We start from the raw sequence: 26252 nt of genomic DNA, 5'->3' as shown, positions 1-26252 counted from the left end.
GGCAGGTGGAAAATGATCATTTGAGCCTGGAGACTTGAAATCACTTAAGGACCACATGGCATGAAAATCAATTTTTACTGTGCTGCATTTTGTGTGATTACCAAAACTGCCTTAAAGGAGGATTTTCATGTCAGTGCTTCAATGTATTGCTCACTGAGAAAAAAAGGGATATAGCAGTTTATAATGTGCCTCTACTGTTTTCCGAATATAATTGTAAATATTAGTTTGAACTGCATCATAGGTCGCTGAGCGGGTTGTTGCTTCCTTTAGATGGATTTGTGAACTGTTGTTTATTAAAAATTCACCACCTGCGTTTTCTTAGTTTCATGGTCCAAACTCAGCAAATCCTTGAAGTCACTGGTCACTGGCTGCTTTATTCAGTCTGCGCTAAAAAAAAAACAACGCTAATAAAACACTGACAGGCTTTGTTGCTACCTTCCAAGGTGAAATATTGTGCATTTCTGCCTCCTTGAATTTCAAACAGAATTTAAAGGTGCTACAAAGGTGGAATACACTAATGGTCTGAATCCTGCAAAGAAAGCTAAAAAGCCTTGTGTCCAGAAAGTTAGAAAACTATTTTAAACTATTTGGTAGTATTAAGAATTCTTGTCAAGAACATTTTTCTTATCCCATTGGCAAAGACAATTTTTCTTAAAACAAGACAAAATTAAATAGATTGATGGAGCCTTGTTCCTACTTAGATAGTACCTTGTACTATCTAGTCCTATAAGCTCAACAGGGGCTGTTTTTGAAGTGTTCAGACGTATACTGTACCGTAGGAGGTGATCAACACTGAGCAAGCCTGCACGGGTAGAAACTAAAAGATGGTTCTCAAAATGGAATTGCAAAGAATTGGGGAATTCTGTTGTCTCCAGTACATAATATCATGAAGGGATTCAGGGAATTTGGAGAAATCTCCACACACGAAAAGATAAAAGCTTTAAAGCAGCCTGTAATATGTGGGATCATCCGCAGTACATTAAAGACTGCAGTGGAGATCACTGTGTGGGCTCAGGAACACTTCTGGAAGACCCCGCTGCTCAGAGACTAAACTAAATCACGTTCTGCGTGTTCTGCAAAAGCAAAGCTGCTCTGTAGGAAGTCTGTGCGCCAGCCTGCATGCAGTCCAGGGCTGTCGTTCCTCCGAAAGCATTTAGCTAATTATAACAAAGGATGTTGCAAACAACTGAACCACTGACATTATATAGAATAATAGAAGAGTCACAAAACATTTATCTTTCAAAACAATGTGAACTGGACTCATCAGTTCCATTATCAGGTAGATAAAAAGTTAATCTAACAAAAAAATAAACATATCTGTCCAAGATTGTGTTGGAGGCATACGTTTCAACATGATTACAGTTTATTTTAAGACCATATCAAGCTTGGACTTCAAATGTTTTGAAAATGAATACATTCTGCTTTAATTTAAACAATCATTGTAATGAGAAGGTTCATTTTTCGTAGCTGCCATCAACTCAGATCTTTACTTGTAATAGTTTATAGTTTATTATTTAGGCTTGACATGGAGTAATAACATGTTTCCCCACATTCGTGATGTGCAGGAACCTCTCTTCATACTTGCCTTTAAAACAGGACAGTGGTGTGTTTAGAAAGCGCGGGGGAGGCGAGCTCTAATGGTGTCTGAAGAGACCACGAGCATATTTGATTTAAAGGTAGAGTGTGAAAATCAAAAGCCATTGTGGAAATGGGAGATTTACATGCAGAGGAGGTGAGCAGTCTGAATGATGAGGCAATTACCTTATAACATCTGCTCTTTTAATAACCACCAGGGTGAAGATAGAGGAGGAGAGGGGTTAAAAGATAAAGGAAACTCACCGATTCAACTAATGAAGTTAAATATGATCTTGTCCTCCGATTAAAATAGAGTGATGCTTCCTGTTGCAGAAATGAGTCCTTCCCTGCTTGTTTAATAAACCAGAGTTCACAGCAGATAAAGCTGAGGTAAATGCAAATCAAGCTGAAGGTTTGGAATAAAGGCTTCCAGCTTTGACACCTCAGTGCCTCAGAAGTGGAGACATAAAGTATGTTTCAAATGTTTCTTTTTTATTATCTTTAGTCATTTAAAGTCATTTAAAACAGCACAATGTAACTTTCAGCTTTTGTTGAGTTTGGCGGCTCCTTTGGACAAAAGCGGTATTGCTTTACCAGAAAGAACACTACGTTTCCCATGAGCACCGTGCATTTGTTTTGATAATTAAATAAGACAGGACGGACTTTCAAAACAAATTTTCTGTTTTCAGCGGTCGTTTGCAGGATGGATAGCGAAGAGGTAATGTATCTATTTTTGGCTAAACAATATAATATGAATAATAATAATAATAATAATATGACGATGTTAAAAATCACTAAGTTCAATTTGGTTTTATTAGTGAAGTCACCCCCGCCCCCCTGTGCTGTTTCAGCGAGATAATGCGCCCCAAACTGCAAACGTTTTTTAGAGGGACTTCGTCATAGATTAGTAGTCCAACATACTTACTGACAAAATAAAAAAATACTTTATAACCTGTGAATAACTGAATGCCCTTCCTTGCAGATCAGGGGCCTCATTTATAAAGCTCGCTTGCGCACAAAACAGGGCTTGAAAGTTGCGCAAGCCACCTTCTACGCCAAGGTTGGGATTTAAAAAGAAAAAACTAACCGAAAAATGTGTGTATCTCTACGTCAACCCTGACCCTTGCGCACGAACAGTCTGAAGATATGGGGAACTGGCGACGCAGGCGGTGAGGTGGTGAAATAAAGCCAGATTCATGTCGTACTTTTAATGTCATCACATATCAGACTTATAATATAATAGCGCGGATTGTGTCCCTCTGTGTTTGAAGCACAGAGTCAGTCAGGACACTCTGGTGCTGCTGCTGCAGCCGCGGTGCAGGACACGCCGGGAACCTCCTCGTCACCCACCGCTTCCAACCGTAGAGTGACTGAGGACAGAACAAATGAGTGCTGGGCCACGTGAAACCTTTACGCACACGCGTAAGCCTAAATTATGGTTCCGCGTTAAAACGACGCAGAGCCTACACCGTAGGTTGGTGTAACGCGGAACCATAAATCAGCCTTAAAGGTTTCACGTGTGCACGTAAAACTCATATATATATATATATATATATATATATATATATATATATATATATATATATATATATATATATATATATATAAATAAATATATATATATATATATATATATATATATATATATATATATATATATATATATATATATATATATATATATATATAAATAAATAAAAAAAATCCGTGTCCCTTAAGGGCTCCGTACCTCTTTTCTCTGCACCATCTGTCCGTGGCACTCACGGTGTTTACCGCAGCAACGACGTGCTGCCACTCACTCGCTTTATTATTATATAATCAGCAATATTAAAATAATAAAAGGATTGCAATATTTCAGTTGATTTGTAATGAATCCAGAATGTATGACATTTTTGTTTTTTTAATTGCATTATAGAAAATAAAGAACTTTATCACAATATTCTAATTTTCTGAGACAGTCCTGTATATTAAGGTGGAAAAGTTACATAGTGCTGCTTTAAAGGAGCTTGAGGCAGGATTTATGAAAAAAATCCGTATACATTTTAAGTTTTCTAGTAATAATGTCAGATGAAGCGTTCCAAACCCAAAAGAATGAGCCCTCTAGTGTATCTCTCCGTTGCCTTGAACAGGCTGTGTGCTGCAAAATGTGCTGCAATTCGGGCCCAAATTTCCCGCGCTGGGCTGCGGATGTGACGTCACATGACGCTGCATGTGCGTTCTCCCCGTTCTCCCGTGCCGGCTTCGCTGTTGGCTGCAGTACCCCCAACGGCCGTCGTGGTGAAGGGTGGCGCTAGAGAGTCTCATTTCTTAAAAAGGAGCCTCATGCTCCTTTAAGTGAAGAGTTTACATTCTACAGTAAGACATCCTTTTTTTTGTGCATCTTGATTTTAGTATTGCCCCAAGCAATAGCGAAAATAAACAAGCCCTCTTCGTATCAGAAGATTATTAATAATTACTAAATTACTAAATTAAAAACTAACCCTGAGTAAATGTTAGGCCATTAAATGAAAGACAGAAAAAACTAGAAGCAGCTTGAGATTTAGTTGGGTTACTTTTAGTAAAAACCTTTAAGATGGTCAAACATTTTTGTTTTGTTATGTGTTCAATAGTTCCTGTGGGATGAGCAGCTGGCACATCTGGAGAGGAAACATCGATGCTCAAAAGGTGTATAGTTTTAAAGCAACATGTGCCCAGAGGACAGCTTTTTTCAGGAAATATATTGCATCTTTCAGTAAAACAATCTCATGTATGTGTCACAAAAGCATGCATCTGTATTAGAAGAGTCCAGCGCATGTAGTGGAGGCACCACAGAGCACTGTGCACCAAAACACCAGTCACAGAGCTGGTCTCTACCCCCAGGGCCTGCAGTGCTGCACAGTGATGGAGGAATATTTCTGCAATATCTTCATGTCTGTAAATCTTGGTTCTATCTTGTATATTGTGTACAGTAGCTTTTATTTTGGTTGATTTCTTTATATTTTATTTTATTTTTTACTGACCGTTGAGAGACAAAGTGTGCCAAATCAAACTCCTCGTTTGTTTGCACAAAGCTGGCGAATTAAGTTGATTCTGTCATGACATAACTGTGCTCCACCATCTGCAGTCTTCATCCTGCACATGTCACGACTATGAAAGTGACCACTGCACCGCAGGAACCACCCTGAAGGAATCATACAGTGAATACATCATTCATACACAAACCTACTGAGATGGACCTGCTTGTTTTGCTTCTCGAGAAGCTCACAACAGATTAGAAACATCGGCAGCTAAAGCTGTGCTTAATCTATAAAGAGTTATAAGGTTAAAGTTATTGATCGCTGCTCAGTTAAGGAAAAAAACACTAAAAGTCACTTCATTTAAGCACGATTTCACAATATAATGAAAGTAAACCATTTTAGGCTTTGATTTTGTACTTAGTGTCTTAAATAGTCTTTAGTGCTTCTTGGGATAAACTTAAAAGCCTCCAAATGTACTCAAATGTGCTATTTTGAGACACCATGAATGTCAATGTGTACTTTTTAGTGAACTATCTGTAAACCTTAGGAAAGTGTTATACTTGATTCCATCTTTCACACACCTATTTGTATATTTATCATATTTTGAAAATATGTGTACACATTTTTATGTGTAAAATAACATCTCCGGTTTACTGAGAATATTGTAAAAATATTGTAATATTACTATCAACCACATATTGATGTTGTCTTACAGTAGTAGACAAGTACTAGTGCTAGTATGTACATTTGTATCACATCTACTACTATTATTAGGGCCCGAGCACTGACAGTGCTTTTTTTTTCTCGTTTTTATTTTTATTTTTCTGACGAAATGAGGGCCTTTTTGCCCCCCTAAACGTGCCCCAAAAGTCACCAAATTTTGCACGCAAGCCAGGCCTGGCGAAAAATGTGATATTTCATGGTTTGCATTAATGGGCGTGGCCTAATGGCTCAACAGCGCCCCCTAGAAAACTTTGTGCCTCAAGCCCCACAATACGGTTTGACGTACATGCACGAAAATCGGTACACACCTGTATCATGTCGCAACTTTAAGAAAAGTCTCTTGGCGCCATGGCCGAAACCGAACAGGAAGTCAGACATTTTGAATTAATCGTGTAATTTTGGCGCAATTTATGCCATTTCTTCGTCCGCTTCTTCGCCCGAACCGTAACGTACACCCAGGTGTGTTATACAACAAAATGTCTTGATCCTGCGACGATGCGCATTACTTTGCTCAGTCAAAAGCGTTACCGTGGCGACAAGAGACGCCAAAAAGCGGTTTGACATAAAGACTCGTGGGTGGTGTCATCGGACTCGGTTTTGAGTCCTTGACCATAATTGGTGCAAATTAGCCCCGCCCCTTCTTCTGATTGGTCGATATTTGATAGTCCCTATTTTCTGCCATAACTTTTGAATGGTTTGACATAGAGAGTCGTGGGTGGTGTCATCTGACTCGGTTTTGAGTCTTTGACCTTCATTGGCATGAATTAGCCCCGCGCCTTCTTCTGATTGGTCGATAACTGATAGTTCCTACTTTCTGCCATAACTTTTGAATGGTTTGATACAGAGAGTCTTGGTCCAGGCCTGAAGAATCTACATGCAAATCATACAAGCTTCCACTGCAGCACGCCTGAACGTACACAAGGGTGCGAGGGCCCGTTCATCGCTGCTTGCAGCTTTAATTACTATTATTACTGCTGCTACTCTGGAGGCCGTGATTGTGGCCATAAAGTGTTTTTTGGTAGTTGTTTACATTTTCTTTACATTTCTTTTCACTTGTCGTATCTGTTCATAAGAATGTTGCCTTTCATTTTATACATTAATTTCTACAAGAGGTAAATGAATAAGTCACAAAAAGTAAACAAGAACATTTAAGTGTCATTAAGACAGTTATGAAAGTTATTTTTTGACTGTGGGGTTTCTATAACATCCTTTTAAGGCTCCTTTCTTTGGAGTAATAGAGAGATAAATAAACTCTTCTGACTTTCTCTGAATCTGTATATTTTGTCAAATCAAATGACTTGATGATGAAAAAGTGTAGTAATATCTGATATTTCCTCATTGGTACTTTATAATTCATGATGACATATTTTATTGGCGTAGGTTCTTGAAATAGCATAACTTGTAAAGCTTAAATGTATAAATGCATCGAAATACTGAAAAAAATGTAATAATGTGTGCTATAAAAAGGCCTATCTCTTCTATCTATCTTCTCTATTTTAGTCACAAATTCCTCATTTCTGTGCCAACAGAAAAATAGCCCTGCAGTTGGATTTAAATCTGCTGACTGCGTTCTGCTATCTGTCCCCCTTCAGCTCTCCCAGAGGCAACTGAATTAACATCCAAATGAACCTTTAAGGTGTTTCACTAAGGTGTAGTAGAAAAGAGTTATGAAAGCACGACAGACTTGGAAGACGAGTTTGTCATCATTTAATTACTGTCTATGTTTTATTATGAAACAGTAATGAAAGCCTGTGATCATAAAGTCTGTCTTAGAACCTACGAGAACCTACAGTATGTTTATCTGGTAACCATATAAAGCAGTAGATAGGGAAGGGAAGAGAAAAGATAAGAGAAAGGAGGGAAGAGCTGACTTTTATTTCATGTTGTTTCTCTCCCCATGCAGTCTCAGTGGTGCTTCGGGAATTACTCTCTTCATGAGCCTCTTGTGCGCTTCTCATTATCGTTGTGAAACCCCATCAAGCTTGCTCTGTTGCAGCAGTGATTCGGGAATGGTTGGAGGGGATGTGAGACACGCAGGAAGGACAAAAAAGGTAGATAAATCAATGAATAAGCAACAAAAAAAAGACAGACTGTATTGGGTAAGGTCATGGTGGTGCAACCAATTAGAAGAAAACTGGAATAAGGAACAATAAGGAAGGAAAGTTTTGACAGCTTTCTTGCAGAGTTCATTAAGGACATTGCTTTTAAATTGAAAACATTTTTATATAGAGTTCTTTTGAGGATAATTGTTTCCAATCAACAGAACTGGTGCAAGATATTTTAAGTGACTCGCAGGAACTATATTTTAAAACATCCTTATTCTCTCTTGTGTCATTTGTTTTTCATGCCTTTAATTAATAGGATGTGTTTTCTGTTCGTATACCATTGCGTTATTGATTGAAACATTCATACAGCATTGACTCATGCAGTGCAGTGTACAGTTCTGCATGGTGTTTCAAGGCATGAAAGTAGCGCAGGACATGGAGGAGCCCCCCCTTCAGTTTGGTCTGCCTTTGAATATCTCAAAAATAGAAAAGTGGATCTGCAGAAAAAAGGTACACGGGCAAGGCTTCAGAAAATCACCTGGGAGTTTGATAGTCTCAATAGCTGACAATAATGATAGAAAACAATATTTACTATGTGTAATCATCCAAACATCCTATATAACTCGCACATCTTCTTCTTTTGACTGGTAGATTTGGGGAGGTTGCAGGTGCACCTTGCTTTGCTTTTTTCTGCCTGGTTGCTGCCATTTGTAATAAAATGTTTTGTTGCTCACCAAGCTTCAATTTGGCACTTTCTGTATGCAGACTTGTGACCATTCCAAGGACATTATCTTGAATCTGCGGAATAAAGTGGGGAAGACCAGTAGTCTGTTTTGCAGCTCACTGCACGTCTTGCAGATGAGGTTTCCGCATTTTGCAAAATTGAACAGAGCAGAAGGGCAGAAGAAGATGCAGTGTTTTATAGGGTTATCCAAGGCTGCTTTTTAGACTTCTTGGCCTTTCTATTTCATACAACAGTTGACACAGCTCAGACGAGCACGCTTGCAAAAATGCCCGTCATCCAGAAGGATTGTGTGGAATATAAATACTTTACGAGTTTGAAAATCTAGTACATGTTGTTCCGAGCGTATACAAGGCTGAGGGCCGAGGAGAAACTTGCCATTATAAAACTCACTTTAACATTGACCACAGAAACTCACCATGCCAACCACCGCTGCTCCTCGCTGTTACATCAGTCCTGTCATTTAGTTTGTGAGCGAGCAGCCGCTGTGGACGGAGGAGGTACAAGCAGAGGGGGCACAGGAAAAGAAGAAAAAATGAGGACGACTGTTAAAAGAAAGAATTTAATTAGTGTGTTTCTTGTCTTTGGGTTTACTTTTTTTTCCACATGAATCAGCACATTTTGGATTACTGTTTCTTTTTCTTCCGTCTTACATCAGAGATTTGCTTCATCTTTGTTTCCTAAGAATAACCTCGTCTCACCACTCTCCTGCTGATCAAACTTAAAACCGCATCTCATATAATTACTCGCTTGCATACATTAGAATCTTTTTGATCTCATGTAAAAATAAATATGTTGCGAGAGCTTGCTGCTTTCCATCAAAACTAGGTCCTGATAATGATCTGGAATTGATGCTGTGTAAAACTGCAGCTGTTGCAGCAACTTTGAAAGGTGGAACTACCTCACACACCCACCTACTGTAATGAGCAGCAATCTGGAGCTAGTTTGTAGCAACATAGCTGTGGCTCACATTGCAGTGGCTCGCATTTACTTAAATTGTTCGAAAGCATTTATTAAGTCATTAGCAATTTTCAACGGCATTTCACTCAAGAAGCAAACAAGCGCTAACAAACCTTTTCCCGAGATTTTCAGCGAAGGTAAGCAGGTGTAACTGAATGAGGAAATTGTGATGGTTTACATGGATTGTCACCCTCACATAATGTCGTTCATAGTACACGTCATTACACAGTGATTGCTGTTGATCTTTGTAAAAGAAATTGATGTCCATTTATCCATCATCCAAGGATGGCAGGGTCTGCTGGAGCCTATCTCACTCATCCTTGAGTGAAAGCCAGGGGTGCACTCTGGACAGGCTGGCCGTCCACCACAGGGCCAAACAGGGACAGACAACCTCACAACCTCACAACCCCTCCTAGAGTCCGGGTAGGCTCACCAGGCCACTTAACGTGCATGTTTTTAGGAAGGAAAATGCAGTGCAGACACACAAAGAACATCCACACAGAAAGACCCAAACCGGGGATTTGCACCACAAACCTTCAGGCTGTGAGGACACAGTGCCAGCCGTGATTTATCAAAAACTATCTTGTTGAGAAAATGCCTTTGTTCGCTTCGGGTGAATTTTGTCCTTGTTAATTAGTTTCAATTAAGGGAAACAATGAGGAATTGCTGTGTTTTCTCCTGAATGTAAAACATCTTTAATTATTTACTACTTCAAAGATATTTAGCTCCATTCATCCCACCAAAAGCCAGCGTGTTAACTGTATGACTTAGGTCAGTGGTTCTCAAATGGGGGTACGCGTACCCCTGGGGGTACGTGAAGGCACTCCAGGGGGTACATGAGATTTTAAAATATACATATATTTAAAAAGTACTATCCATGCAAAAATCCTTTAAAAATAAATATTTCATAAATAATTGAGGAAAATATAAGTCTAAATTCATAAAATGAATTTTATCTTCAGGAGTAGGCTATTCAACTTATCATCCTAAAACCGCAGAGTATCCCCCACACCAGGATGGTTCCACCAGTACTCGAGTTGAGGGGGGATGAGGGGGGGTGGCATCCCCCCTGAAATAAAAACGGTCCAAATCATCCCCCCTGAAATAAAAACGGTCCAAATCATCCCCCCAGTAAAACTGCCATCCTGCCTTTCCATCCCTTATGTCATTTCATCAATTAATGTGGTTTTACTGTTATTTCAACATTTAGAGTCATCACCAGAAAAATAACACCAGAAAAATAACTTATTTGACAATTTTCACCTGTTTCAAGTACATTTTCACTTGAAATAAGTAGAAAAATCTGCCAGTGGGACAAGATTTATCTTCTTATTACAAGCAAAAAAATCTTGTTCCACTGGCAGATTTTTCTACTAATTTTAAGTGAAAATCTACTTGAAACAGGTGAAAATTGTTGTTTTTTCCAGTGATGAGTCTTGTTTTAAGTGTAATAAGATTTTTTTTTTTTCACTAAAATGAGACATTTTAACTAGAAGTAAGACAAATATTCTTGTTAAGATTTTGAGTTTTTGCAGTGATCCATTTTACTTATCCTGTGAAGGACAGAGTCATATTGATAAGTTCAGAAAAGTGTTTTTTGTTTTTTGTGTTTTGATGTATTTGATGTAAGCCCAGTGGATATTTAAAGCTTACAAAAGGCTGCATTTAACTGCTGCTATGACATTCCTGCAGTATTTCTGCAGGTGTTTTGGTCACTGCTATTATTTGTAATATATTATATTATTTGTAATCAGCACAAATTATCTGTCCCCATATGATAAAATCCACCATCCCCCCTGATTTTTTTTTACAACTCGAGTACTGGGCTCCACCTAACCTGTCAATCACCTGGCTTCACCTGTCAATCACTTGGACCAACGATGGAGTCGTGGTTGAAGCATAGCAGCAATATTTTTATGTTTAATAAATCAGTTACTGATGGCACAATGCTCTGTTTTAGGTCTTTTTTTACAACCAAAAATGCTTTGCGCTGGTTAGGGGGTACTTGGCTGAAAAAATATTTCACAGGGGGTACATCACTGATAAAAGGTTGAGGACCACTGACTTAGGTGATAGATACTCAGGTCATTACCTGAATCCAAGACATACCTTCATTTCAATTCTTGGCAAAAGGATTGTCACATCAGGATCCATGCTGGCGTGACATTTCATTTATTGCTTATATCTTGAGCAGTGATGGTAAAACAGTCTCCGCGGATTGTAACAAAACTACTCCTCTTTTGAAGTTCCATCTTAATTATATGCTTTCTATCACCCACGCACAGTGAGCCAAAGTCATATGTGGGTGGATGTTTGGTTGTTTTGAATATGTAAGGATGCTCTTATATCTGACTGGTTATTGCAGTGTTTACTCACACTTTTACTGGAACACAAATACATACTGTTAGATATTTTCAGCTGAAGAACTTTGCCAGCAAAAGGCCAGTAAATGTGCACTTTTCCTCTAACAGTTTTCTATGTTTTCCAACTATGAAAGCAGCAGAACAAATGACATAATGCAAAATACCCAGGGATCAACATATATTGTTATTGTAAATTATTAATTCAACTTTGTGAATTTTTGGGTCAGATTCTGCCTTCAGCAATTTTAAACATAACATGTAAATATTGTTCTGTCATTTCAGAGTTACATAATAAAAACTGCATTCAGACTTAGACATACTGAAGTCTTTATAATGAGTATGACATTGCTGCGGTTTCTCATGAGGTGTCTGGTATTCTGCTGCGCTCTGCTGGTTGTAACTGACTTGTACAGCTAACACAACCAAAGTAGGAGGCCTGTAATGCCAGAACCTTCTAACTGCATCATTAAGCTGCACATAGGGGTCATTAATATCCTGTATTCATTATTTTTGCCTACATAAAGCTTTAATGTCATAATGTCACAGAAGGGACAGAAGATGGAAAAGTGTGGGCTGCACTTATAGGCAAACAGACTGAAGACATGACCATCATATGTGCCATCTTGTGATTCACATGATTCTTACTCATTATATCTTTGCATTCTGTTGAGGGAGGTATCATCTTCCTTTTTACTACAAGTTTTTCTAATGATCATCCTTGACCCCTCCTCTAGTCTCCATTTGAGGTAATTTGCTTTTAATTAGCTGCTCTTCGGAAAGCTCCATCTGCTGCTTCCACATGTACACAACTTTCTGTTGTCATGGCAATTTACCTTAAAAAGTTTTGTTCATTTTTTTGTCAGAATTACAAATAAAAATCCTACAGGCAGAGCAGAGTGGGATTTATTTTCATAAATCAAAGTTACAATGGATAAAAGCTCATTATAAAATCTCAAGCCAAAACAAATAAAGACACATTTTGGCAAAGGAACTGCAACAGGCTGCCGCTTGAACATCGCCGCTCATCTGTTCCAACCTTGCTGCCTTGTTCTTTATCTTGCGTTATCTTGTGTGCTTAATTTATTGCTAAGCATGTTTTACTTTATTATGGTTGTTTTTGTAGAACGTTATTTCCTTGTGCATAGTTTTGCTTCCTGCTTAATTCACACCTGGATTAAGTTACTCATTGCAACACCTGCATCACAATATTCATTAACTTTCTAACTATTTGTACTCCTGGGTTTCTTTTGCTCAGTGCCATATTTGTCTAAGTTACTCCTTACAATTGTGAATTTTCATTACTGTTATTTGTTGATGGAATATTTTACCTGCTTATATCTACAGAACTCTCCATCGGATGCATCCTCAATAAAATGGGCAGAGCAAGGAAACATCCAGGTATTGCACCTCTACTTGATGCAGACTACGGCCATTTAAAAAACTGCATACTACACTACTGGTGCATACCTCTTCATACAGTTTGTAATGTGTGATGATTTTGTGGTGTATAATGATGAGCCACATAGTCCTAAAAGTCTGCACAGACCAGCTTGTGGTACAGGGTCAGTGACTTAAAGAAACTGAACAAGTTGATAAAGAGGGCTGGCAGTGGTTCTGTTCTGGAAACTGTTCAGTAGCCTATGGATCTGGTTGAAAAAAAGAGAATAAATCACAAAATGAAGAAGATCATGGACGACCCTGAGCATGATTTAGGGACAACCCTGAATCATTGTGCACAACACAATGATTCAGCAACAGAGTCTCTTTAGTCAGGGGCTTCTTCGGATCCACTGCAACACAGACCACTACTGAAATCTTTCCTGCCTACAGGCATAAACCTCCACAATGACTCTCTGAAGAGACTTAAATCACAAAAACCACTGAAACAATGAATTTCCTTTTGGGAATTAATAAATCATTTTTGAATTTCCCCAAAACGCAGTATGTGAGCAATTGCACAACCTGCAGCTTGGGAGACGTGCTTATTCTGGGAAAATGTCAGTTCAACTGACTAGTCTTGCTTGCTTACTGTATCCCAAAATCCACTGTACCACTAGAATAAAAGTCAGTCACAGCCGTCGTGTACCCAGATTTCAGGTGTTCTTGCTTTTATGGATGCGTTATATTAACTAACGATGACCTGCACTTAAGTGTGCAGAACATATTGAATGCACAAGACAACTACGCAGTTTCAAAAATTGCTTTTAAATTAGAATATTATCTCGGATGCGATTGATGACTATATGAGTCCACAACAATAGAAGTACAGACAATAATGCATCTTGGAAAATGGCCCTGGGTAGGTGTGCATGCATGCCAGATGATAATATCCTATTTTTATATCAAATTGCCTCGACCAGTGAAACCTCATACCACACTAATCCTCTGATGAATTCATGTGATGAAAAGTTTCATCACAGCATAAAAGAAGCCAGGCATAAAAACTTTGCAATGACTTGCTGTAACTTCACTTGTCTCTCTGAGGACAAATGGACCTAATCCAAGCTACTAAAAAATTTAACGACGACATAAGAGTCAGTGGACCCGATCCGCTTGGACTGTGAAATATTCAGGCCAGTATATTTTGTACACCACACATAGCGCACACACTTGTGGGGTATAGAGTGAAGGATAATACATATGTAACATCATATGTTACATTTTTAAGCACCATATTAATGCACTTTAACCTTTCTACAATGTTCATCTATATGCACTACAGCAAACTCTGTCTGATAAAGTCCTGTTCTGACATTTTCAGTTACCAGTAAATCAAAGCTTCTTCTGTTTTTCTTGAAATATTGCAATGATAGAATAGGCAAAATCAGTTTTAAAGGGATGGCCATGGTCTCCAACTCTGTGTTCAGATGGTCAAATGGTTAGATGGTCCAAAAAAGTAGAAATGTTGTTGTCATGGTGCCTCCATAATAAACTCAAAGTCTCACAAAGATATTCTACTTTGCCATTTTGACATAATATTACCTTCTAATCATTTCAATCCACACCGCAGATGATAACGGGGCATTGATTCCTAAAATGTGTCACAAAATTTAAGAATTCATAGTAAGCCTGCATTATATTAGTTGAGGTTTCGTGTTAATCTGTTATTTTCTTGTGTAATGTGATACATAATACTGGTTTTATGGTAGTTGGTATCATAATGTATCGAGTGGCTGTTTTAGCAGACAACCTCTTTCTTGAGATTATGCCATCATTCAAACTTCAGTCTCACTTTTACATGTAAACTAAACCTGTAGCCTACATGATGTCCAGAAACAGGCTGTCTGCAAAAGATCCTGTACGTCCGCCCTCAGCTGCATTTGATGAGTACAGTAATAACTACTGTTGCTCTCCTTGAGTTAATCCATGCAAGACGAAACTAAACACAAAGTCATGTAAAAAAAAAAGTACAGCGCATGACAATTTTAAGGTGCACCAGGACATAAAAAAACAACAAAAAAACAAATTCTTATCAAGTCTAAAAATTAAGTAAATAGACACACCGATGAATAACAAAAAATGGCAAAATAAAGTGCCCGTATTTGAAGCATATTGTTCAGCCTTCCCAGGGTTGGGCACCCTAGGAGTTTGCCTTCAATTCAAATTATGTCCACAAGACACATTTCTGATTCTTAAGCCTCAATTAGGATGTTACAAATTATGACATAACAAATAGAAAAACTAAAAAACATGCATGAGCAAGAAAAGATAAAGATAACCATTGGAAAGATAACCAAGAGAAAGCCTCTCATCTCTAAAACGCAGGATTGATTGTTGCAGAGAAGGTGATTGGCTGCAATCTTCCATCTCTCCAGGACCTGCACGCCTCCAGGACCCTGAAGCGGGCAGGAAAGATTGCAGCAGACCCCTCCCACCCCGGACACAAACTGTTTCAGACTCTTCCCTCTGGCAGGAGGCTGCGGTCCATCAGGACCAAAACCTCACGCCACAAAAACAGTTTTTTCCCAACTGCAGCTGTCCTCGTCAACAAGGCCCCGGACCCCCCTCTCCCCCGTCCACCACGGACTGCCCCCCCACCCCACTCTACGTTACATTAACGTAAAGACTCCAATCCTGACATTATGCGTTACATTACCGCACATCCTAGGTCAACCTTGCACAGACTCATATCCGGCACTTTAAAACCTCATGTTGTACATTTTCTCTTTTCATTATATATTTGCTCTTTGTACTGCACCAATCACCACAACAAATTCCTTGTGTGTGTCTAACAAACTTGCCAATAAACTTATTTGCAGAGGTGTCAAGTAACGAAGTACAAATACTTTGTTACCTTACTTAAGTAGAAATTTTGGTTATCTATATTTCACTGGAGTAATTATTTTTCAGACGACTTTTTACTTTTACTCCTTACATTTTCACGCAATTATCTGTACTTTTTACTCCTTACATTTTAAAAACAGCCTCGTTACTCTATTTCATTTCGGCCTTTAAAAAAAACTATCCAGTTAAATTGCTCCATCCAGATTGAGTGAATTTGGTTGTGGTTGTTTCAGATGTTCTTGTCCAGTTTTGTTCTTACATCCGTTCCCTCAGATTCCTGCAACTAAACTTGGATGTACATTCCAATAAAGGTTAGGATAAATTATGACATGCCTCTGAAGTTTGACTTTTTGCACCATTACAATACTTATAGGCAACTAGTCATCATATCTCCTGCTCCCTGAAACACATGTTAATGCTCAATAGTACACAGTATGGTTCTTTAATATATTTGCATTATACTAAGATGCATTCATTTTCAATGGCTTTTGTCCTTAATGGCTTTTTTTCCCCCTTACATTACTTTTACTTTTATACTTTAAGTAGTTTTGAAACCAGTACTTTTATACTTTTACTTGAGTAAAAAACTTGAGTTGATACTTCAACTTCTACAGGAGTATTTTTAAACTCTAGTATCTACCTGAGTAATGAATGTGAATACTTTTGACACCTCTGGTTTCAAGTAGGAAACTCAGGAGTGAGTCATTGATTAACTTGCAAATATTATTTTGTGTTCATTTCTAGCCAATCTGTTATTGAACGAGATGGAGCGTCATGAACCACGAGGGGTGGTAAAGCCTCAAGTAAAGTTCCTTAAAAATAAAGTTTACCAGAAAAAAAGAGGAAAAGGTTTATTCTGAGCGCCAACACCATGACCAACAAGAGGAGCGGTGTTTGGATCACGTGACCCGCGTCATCGCGTAGCTGCGTTGTGATTGGCGGAGGCCCATGACCACGCCCACACCACGTGGCCACGCCCACACCACATGTGTGGGTTTCCCGCGCAGGAGCTGCTTGCTAGTAGGCGATGCAGAGACGCCCCGGGCTGACACTGCGTGTTGGATTATCCCTGAAATACGGCAAGAAACGCGTTTAAACCCACAAACATGGCGAAGCAAAGCTCGCTGTTCAACTTTTTCACCAAGTCTCCGCCGCTCTCCAAGCCCAAGCTGAAGCCGAGCCCCTCTCCGGCCGAGGCGGACCTGCCTTCCTCCGTGGAGAAGTCCAGCTCTTCTCCCAAAGAAGAAGCCAAGCTGGTACAAGGACAGCGGCCAAACAAGACCCCCAAAGTTAACCAGAAAAGTGGTGCCAAGGCTGTGAATAAAGGATTCAAGAAGTTATTTGGCGACAAGGGCCCGAAGACTGAGAATGGGTTAGTTTTGGTGCCGTCTAATTGCCGGAGTCACGTTTCCCTGTTTGTTATCCGTCTGCAGAAAATGGCGAAGATGAGAGGCTTAATTGACTCTCATGCGTTTTCTAGAAGGCAACAGTGCTTGTACACTTGGACAAGTCTGTTGAATGCTGTAAAGTGGCTTTCCTGATAGCTTTTCCTGGTAATTTCGCTTTAAATTGTCCTCAGATAGTGAAATGGTAATGCTACCTTTGACATGCTAATATAGGATCTGTGATTAAGTTGAAAGGACATTGCATTCGTTTTTGTCGTTTGTCAGAGATGAGATTGATGGCACAACACCTGTCACCAAAATAAAACTATGCTGCATAGTTTTTATTCAGAGTAAAAGTAAAATTTGTCTTTGCATTGTGACTGCAAGTTCTAAGTTAGTATTTCTTTCATTAAGCCATAACTCTGCACCAATGCACTTACATACACTAGGAGCTTTATGGTCGAATGCAAGAGTGAAATCAGGGTGTGATTTTACATTTTTGTGATGAAGATTTTCTCTTGGTCAGATTCAGACAAATTATCTTGTCTTGAAAAGCTTGCAAGATGTACTTCTGCAGTATTTTGATCACAAACTGCACCTTGTAACCTGGTTTGTAAAAGCTAGTTGTCAATCAATCAATCAATCAATCTTTATTGTCACATCATATTACTCAGTAACATGGGTAAAAAACTTGTTTGTGCAGGCTCATCATTTACAGTTAAAAGATAGACATAAAAACAAAGTGCATAGTGCATGAACAATCTACATTAAAACAGTACGTGGAATAAAAGGATAGAAAAACGATAAATAGTCTTGGGCTTGTGTGTATGATATAAAAATCTATTTGCAAGAGATATGCTCAGTTCAGTCTTTCACAAGAACTAAGTCTTGTTCAGCTACGACGGAGTATTAGGGCCAAACTAAAACAAATGCATTTTTGGAAATTACGATAATAAAGTCATAATGTTGCGAGAATAAAGTCGTAATAGAATAAAGTCGTAATATTACGAGAATAAAGTGGTAATTTATGAGAATAAAGTCGTAATATTACGAGAATAAAGTGTTAATTTATGAGAACTCTAACAGGAAGAGCATCTTCTCCCTGTGTTAATACTCCGTCGTAATATTGAGCATCTTGTGAAGTTATATTTATAATATATTTAATATTACGACTTTATTCTCGTAATATTACGACTTTATTCTCAAAAAATATTACGACTTTATTCTCACAACATTATGACTTTATTCTGGTAATTTTACGATTTTATTCTCAAAATATTATGACTTTATTTTCGTAATTTCCATTTCTTTTTTTGTCTTAGTTTGGCCCTAATACTCCATCGTATTCAGCAGTCTATTTGCTGACGGATAAAAACTGTTCAGGAATCTGGTGGTGCTGCTCTTTATGCACCGGTACCGTTTGCCCGGCCATGGGTGCGGCAGTGGCTGGAACAGGCTATGGCTGGGGTGATGGATGTCCCGGATAATGTTTTGGGCCTTAGCCACACAACGTCTCTCATGAAGTTCCTGGAGAGGTGGAAGCTCCCCTCCCACGATGCGCTGTGCTGTTCGCATCACCCTCTGCAGTGCTTTCTTTTCTGCAGCGGTGCAGTTTCCGAACCAGGCCGTGGTGAAAACAAGCTTTAAAATCATCACTTTAAATATTAAGATTAAATTTAAAACAAAATAAACAACAACCAGGAAATATTTTGCATAATCAAGTCTTGAAAACATTTGCCACATTAATTGTGTCAGTTATACCAGCTGCAGTTTAAATCAAGGGTACATGTGTTTGTCTGCAGCAGTATTTAACTTCTTACTGGTACCTTGTTTTTTGTGGTATTTACTTTTATTTTCCTGTCTTTAGCAGCTCGACCTGCCCATTCAAAGCTGGTGCCCTTGTGTGGGCGAAACTGGAAGGACACCCTTGGTGGCCCTGCATGGTTGTACCGCAGCCCCTGACTGGACAGCAGATGAGGGGACGTGGGGGACAGCAGCGCATACATGTCCATTTCTTTGATGAACCTCCTACCAGGGGATGGGTTCGGACCAAATACATCAGAGAGTACCAAGGTTGGCCACTCATAACTCCCAGTGTTGTCAAGTTTTTAATTCCACTGTGTGCCTGGGTATCAGAATAAACGTGACTGTTGCATGTGATCTGCAGGCTCTGACAGCAGTGACGTTAAACCTGGAGGGGTGTTCTTCAGCAGCAAACCCGTGATCCGCCGTGCAATGGAGCTTGCTGATGGATTTATTTTTGACAGTCCTGAAAAAAGATTAAAGATGCCTCTTTGCATGGATCCATCTGACGAGGAAGAGGACGACGATGATGAAGAAATGGAGGTGACATTAATATAATGCTTTTTGAAATGTTAAAAACAATGTTTTTCGTAATGAATATTGTGTAACAGCAATGATAACAGAGGCTATATTTGTCAACACTAGGGGTGTAACGATACACTAATCTCACGATACGGTACACGATATTGAGGATACGATACGATATTATAGCAGTATTTTTTTAACAACCTTGAATGAGGAACATATGACTGGAAAAAATTTTCTTTTATTTGAAACACACAAAATACAAAACAATACCGTGCGTTTGCCCTATTGTTACAGTTTGTAATGCTTTATAACTGTTTAAGTTTTAAAGAGAAAGCCAGGCCAACCATTTTCCACAAACTGAACTAAAAGTAAATGTCAGGTTTGCATTATGCATCTTCAGTTTCAGACAAATAAAAATATTTTGCCACAAACTGAATAGTTTCTCTCATGTATGATTTGACTTTTTTCTTTTCCAGAAATTTAACAACTAAAATTAAATGAATAAATAAAAGTAAATACATACAATTTTACATCATAAAAAAGATTGATTCATGCTCACCTTATAAGTGTAAAATGAGATTTATTTCTGTTAAGGTTATTTTGGTAATTCAGGGTTCATTATTTTATAAATATATTCTTTATATTCTGTAAATCAGGGACTATAATGACACTAGTCAGTTTATCTGAAGTTGTAATGTGTTTTAGATTGGGCGGAGTGATACAGCACTAGGTGCTGTGTTGATGCTCTAAAATCCTACGCTGTTGAGGGACATTAAAGTACATTCCAACTCAGCAGAAGTTCTCCCTGTGTTTATCCTACTCACGACCAGAAAAAGGTTTAATTTAATAAGGTAAGGCTTAACTCTACACCAGCCTTACATAAGTAAAAGTTCAGAGCTCAAAACGGGACTAGTTTCTTCTGAGCGGAGTCAGATTTTGGTCGGCGGGTCGAGGCACGGTCGTCACGCGTGGTCGGATGCGCGTTTCTAGTCAACGCACTAGATTAATATTAATAACCCAATGTCGCGATACACTTTGTCACCTCCACGACACGTTTCGTGCCGTTATTGTATCGCAAAACTTCGTGGCACGATATATTGTTACACCCCTAGTCAACACTAATCCCATCAATAATACAACTTTTATTGTTTTTTCCAGATTGACAAGTCGACAGTGACTGATGAAGAAGTGAGTGATGAGGACGAAAAGAGAAGTGAGGAGGAAAAGCTGCCTAAAGTCAGTCGACGTGCATCCCGTGCTTCGACAGAAAAGGGAAGCAAAGCCAAGCGCCGTCGTATTATTGTAGCCTCTGACAGCGACGGGTCAGATGAGGAGTTTAAACCAGAAAATGCTTCATGTAGCACTGAAGATGAGGAAGAGGAGGTGACAGTGAGCAGTGAAGATGAGAAGGAGGAAGAGAGCACCCAAGAGTCAGAAGTAGAAAGCCCCATCAAGCCCGTAAAGCGCAAACGTCCTGCAGAGAAAGAGAAGCCTGTGAATCCAAAAACAAAGACATTTGCCGGCCCATCGGCTGCACCAAAACGAGCACCGGCAGCAATCGTGGCTAACACAAAGTCTCGTTTGTCCGCCTTTTCTGCTCCGGACAACTTTGAGAGCCAGGCGAATGGATCAGCAGCAGTCGGAGGGGAAACAGTTTGGGATCACGAGAAGCTGGAGTGGCTGAAGGAAGGAAAGAGAAAAGATAGTAAAAGGCGGCGACAGACGGAAGACGATTATGATCCGACCACACTGTATGTGCCTGAAGACTTTCAAAACAGAAACACTCCTGGTATGCGGCGGTGGTGGCAGCTCAAATCTGAGATGTTTGATGCAGTGCTTTTCTACAAGGTTGGAAAGTTTTATGAACTTTACCACATGGATGCAGTGATTGGAGTCAATGAGCTTGGGCTGACGTTCATGAAGGGGGCCTGGGCTCACTCAGGCTTTCCAGAGATTGGCTTTGGACGTTTCTCAGATGGATTGGTCCAAAAAGGCTACAAGGTGGCTCGTGTGGAGCAAACGGAGACCCCAGACATGATGGAAGCACGCTGCAAAACCATGGCCAAGCCTACAAAATTTGACCGCGTAGTAAGAAGAGAAGTGTGCCGGATTATCACGCGCGGCACACAGACCTACAGTGTGTTAGACGGTGCTCCTTCAGAGTCTCAGAGTAAGTTCCTCATGAGTTTAAAGGAAAAGTCTGAAGGAGAAAACTCTGGTGGCCACCGCACCTATGGTGTTTGTTTTGTGGACACCTCTGTTGGCTATTTCCACATCGGCCAGTTCCCTGATGACCGTCACTGCTCTCGTCTTCGCACCCTGATCGCACACTTTTCTCCCGCTGAGGTCTTATTTGAAAAGGGCAACCCATCCGTTGAAACACGCAAAATACTCAAGGTGTCTCTGTCCTCTGCTCTTCAGGAAGGACTTAATGCAGGAACGCAGTTCTGGGATGCTCAGAAAACCCTCAAAACTCTCTCGGAAGAAGATTATTTTAAAGAGACCACTGGAGAAGATCAAACCGGGAAAGGTTTTCTCCCAGCTTTTCTAAAAACGATGACCTCTGAGAGCGATTCACTGTGCCTAACTCCCAAAGAGGGTTACGAGCTGGCGCTGTCGGCTTTCGGGGGATGCATCTTCTACCTTAAGAAATGTCTGGTAGACAAAGAGTTGCTGTCCATGGCAAACTTTGAAGAATACGTCCCCGTTGATGTTGAGTTGAAGAAAGCTGCCGGACCTGCTAGTTTCTTTGCACAGACGTCTCTGCGGATGGTCCTTGATGGAGTGACGCTGACAAATCTGGAGATCTTTCAGAATGGTTTGGGGGGAACAGAAGGGACCCTGCTGGATCGTTTAGACACCTGCTCTACCCCCTTCGGCAAGAGGCTGTTGAAACAGTGGCTGTGCGCTCCGCTATGTAACCCCAAGTCCATCCGGGACCGGCTGGATGCGGTGGAGGACTTAATGGCCGCTCAGGCTCAGGCGACTGAGGTCTCCGATCTGCTGAAGAAACTGCCGGACTTGGAGCGTCTTCTGAGTAAAATCCACAGTCTCGGTACTCCTCTGGACCAGGACCACCCCGACAGCAGAGCTGTTCTCTACGAGGAGGTCACTTATAGCAAGCGCAAGATAGCAGACTTCCTTTCAGCGCTGGAAGGTTTCAAAACTATGCAGGAGATCATTTCTATCTTTGCTCCAATCTTTGGGCAATTTCAGTCCACGTTGCTCAGTCAAGTTGTGAGTCTGAAAAGCGAGAAGACTGGCCTCTTCCCGGATTTCTCTGCTGAACTCAAGCGCTGGGAGACCGCGTTTGACCACCAGAAAGCCCGCTCTACCGGCGTTATAACCCCTAAAGCTGGCTTTGACCCCGAGTACGACCAAGCTCTGTCAGAAATCAAGAACTGTGAGCGAGACCTGCAGGATTATCTAGAGAGGCAGAAGAAAAGACTTGGCTGTAAGAGCATGTCCTACTGGGGAACTGGGAAAAACCGCTTTCAGATGGAAGTTCCTGACAGCGTCTCGGACAGGAATATCCCCGAGGAATACGAGGTGAAGTCTACAAAGAAAGGCTGGAAGCGTTACGTGACAAAGGAGACCGAGAGCCTGTTCGCAGAGCTGCAGGGATTTGAGGAGAAGAGAGATGCAGCGCTGAAAGACTGCATGAGGAGACTCTTCTACAACTTTGATAAGAATTACAGAGACTGGAAGACTGGTGTGGAGTGCATGGCAGTGCTTGGTAATGACATTCTCTTTACCTAAAGTTAATCATAACGTATTTATTTATCTATATTTAAATATTTGTTTTAGGGCTGGGCGATTTCGGACAAAAATAAAATCCAGATTTTTTTTTTTTTCTCTGAAAACCCGATTTTCGATTTCGATTTTTTTGGTAAAACTACAAAAGACAATGGAATAAATTGTTTCAAATATTTTATCTTTATTTTTAAAGAAAAATAGCAAACAAATTTCCCTATTGGGAATTAAGTGCAATTGAAAGATACTGTAAATCCTCCTTGAGTTTAGTAAAGTGACAACATTTACAATTTTCTTGACCAAACAAAGATGACTAGACGAGCTCTGTCTGTAATGCAGCCAGCTGCAAAAAAATCGATTTTCCGATTTTCCTTTTTTTAACATCGATTGTGATTAATAAATCCGATTTAGATTTAAAATCGATTAATCGCACAGCCCTAATTTTTTTACAGTACAAATAAGTAGGGCTGTGCGATTAATCGATTTTAAATCTAAATCGGATTTATTAATCAAAATCGATGTTAAAAAAGGAAAATCGGAAAATCGATTTTCCTTTTTTGCAGCTGGCTGCATTACAGACAGAGCTCGTCTAGTCATCTTTGTTTGGTTAAGAAAATTGTAAATGTTGTCACTTTACTAAACTCAAGGAGGATTAACAGTATCTTTCAATTGCACTTCATTCCCAATAGGGAAATTTGTTTGCTATTTTTCTTTAAAAATAAAGATAAAATATTTTAAACAATTTATTCCATTGTCTTTTGTAGTTTTACCAAAAAAATCGAAATCGAAAATCGGGTTTTCAAAGAAAAAAATCGGGATTTTATTTTTGTCCAAAATCGCCCAGCCCTACAAATAAGTGGTGTTTTTCTGATTTTTCACCATGTTATTTATTTGGATTACATGCCTTATATCTGTATTCTGCAGATCATGCTTCTAAAGCATATTTTAAGACATTGATATTGCACCAGGGTGCTTTTTGGAAATTATCCAGTCATTGAATGAATATTTCAAATAAATATTTGCGTTATTAATACCAAAAATGTTTTTTTTTTCTGCAAGGTTGAAATTTCTCACAGGTGCTTCTGACAGAGGAAGACAAAATTGCATAATTTATCACTGATCAGTGTTTCAGCAACATATGTGAAACGTGTTTCCATCATTTTTAGTTTCTATTTATTAATGAAATTCAGCAAAAAAAATAAAAAGTAAAAGGTTGATAAAAAAGAAACTGAACATGTTCCCAATGTCTGTCCTTTCCTTGCAGATGTGCTGTTGGCTTTGACGCGCTACAGCCAGGGTGGAGATGGTCCGATGACCAGGCCACAGCTGGTGCTTCCCCACCAGGACGACAACCAGGCGGCACCCTTCGTTAAACTCACGGGATCCCGTCACCCCTGTGTCACTAAGACCTTTTTTGGCGACGACTTCATCCCCAACGACATCTTCATCGGCTGCCCTGGAAGCAGTGAGGGTGATGAGGAGGGAGGCTGTGCTTCCTGTGTCCTTGTCACAGGACCAAACATGGGTGGAAAGTCCACTCTTATGCGGCAGGTGGGCCATTTATGGATGCTGTATGAAGCCACTTAGGCTTTGGAGGTTGATGTGAAGTCCATGTTTGCTAGAGATGGGCGGTATGGACTAAAAAATGTATCACGATCATCTCTGGCATTTATCCCGATAATGATAAAAATGACGATAAAAAAAAATACCAATTCAACTCCATCTTTTTAACTATAAATCTATCTCGCTCTCAGATCCGCCATGTTTGTTACACAAAAACGTCATCAACGGGAATTTATCTTTTTCTTTCTTTCTTTCTTTCTTTCTTTCTTTCTTTCTTTCTTTCTTTCTTTCTTTCTTTCTTTCTTTCTTTCTTTCTTTCTTTCTTTCTTTCTTTCTTTCTTTCTTTCTTTCTTTCTTTCTTTCTTTCTCTCTTTTTCTCTCTTTTTCTCTTTTTCTCTCTTTCTTTCTTTCTTTCCTTCTCTCTCTTTTTCTCTCTCTTTTTCTCTTTCTTTCTATCTTTCTTTCTTTCTCTCTTTCTTTCTTTCTTTTTCTTTTTTTTCTCTCTTTCTCTTTTTCTCTCTCTTTCTTTCTTTTTTTCTCTTTTTCTCTCTTTATTTCTTTCTTTTTTTTTCTTTCTTTTTTCTTTTTCTCTTTCTTTCTCTCTTTTTCTCTCTTTCTTTCTCTTTTTCTCTCTTTCTCTTTCTTTCTTTCTTTCTCTTTTTCTCCTCTCTTTTTCTCTTTTCCCTCTCTTTTTCTCTTTCTCTCTCTCTCTTTCTTTCTTTACGTTGTGCGTCGATTTAACACAGAACCATAAATCAGCTTTACACAAAAACATCATAAACGGGAATTTATCGTTTTTACCGCGAGATGACAAATTCTTGTCGTGAGGAATTTTTTTGGCGGTATATTGTGAACGGTAAAATATCACCCATTCCTAATGTTGGCCCATATTAAGATGTTCTGGTGTTTTTTTTTTTTTTTTTTTTCTACAGTGTGGGCTTGTGATCATTCTAGCTCAGCTTGGGTGCTTTGTTCCAGCAGAGAGCCTCAGTTTCACACCAGTTGACAGGGTCTTCACCAGACTGGGAGCCTCAGATCGAATCATGGCTGGTAAGGTTAAACACACATTCATCATTCATCAGAGCGTGAGCTTAGCTGGCACTTGGAGGGTAAATCTTGACCTCTTGCTCTGCTTTGTGTAGGAGAGAGCACCTTCTTCGTGGAGCTGAGTGAGACTGCCAGCATCCTGCACCACGCCACTGAACACTCATTTGTGCTCCTTGATGAATTAGGTACATGTTAAGGTTTTTCATAGTCTGTCTCTTCAGCTTTGTTGTGCTCATGTTGGTACTGTTTTCATTGCATAAGCACTGACTTATGAAATGTTGTAGGAAGGGGCACTGCCACATATGATGGCACAGCGATCGCCAGCGCTGTTGTGAAAGAGCTTGCTGAGAAGATCTGCTGTCGCACACTTTTCTCGACACACTACCACTCTCTGGTGGAGGATTATGCCAACAACCCTGCTGTGCGTTTAGGACACATGGTAAGTCCAGAAATATCAATGTTGACTAATACAACATGACAAAGGC

General features: G+C 39.6%; 1 protein-coding gene across 2 annotated transcripts in view; it reads left to right on the top strand.

The window, feature by feature from the left end:
* The first annotated feature begins 16687 nt into the window (after nt 1–16687).
* Nucleotides 16688–26252, top strand: part of msh6 (mutS homolog 6 (E. coli)) — an 11254-nt gene continuing 1689 nt past the window's right edge. The window contains exons 1-8 of one of the 2 annotated variants that reach the window (XM_061744842.1): nt 16688–17060; nt 18944–19146; nt 19241–19419; nt 20563–23140; nt 24422–24708; nt 25653–25770; nt 25863–25952; nt 26052–26206. In XM_061744842.1, the coding sequence (XP_061600826.1) occupies nt 16795–17060; nt 18944–19146; nt 19241–19419; nt 20563–23140; nt 24422–24708; nt 25653–25770; nt 25863–25952; nt 26052–26206 (3876 nt within the window). In that variant the 5' untranslated portion in view covers nt 16688–16794. Of the gene's footprint in view, nt 17061–18940; nt 19147–19240; nt 19420–20562; nt 23141–24421; nt 24709–25652; nt 25771–25862; nt 25953–26051; nt 26207–26252 lie in introns of both variants that reach the window. The other variant, XM_061744841.1, reaches the window with a different exon arrangement.

This window comes from Cololabis saira, chromosome 17, assembly GCF_033807715.1.
Source record: "Cololabis saira isolate AMF1-May2022 chromosome 17, fColSai1.1, whole genome shotgun sequence".
NCBI lineage: Eukaryota > Metazoa > Chordata > Actinopteri > Beloniformes > Belonidae > Cololabis > Cololabis saira.
This window is presented reverse-complemented; position numbering and strand designations above follow the sequence as displayed.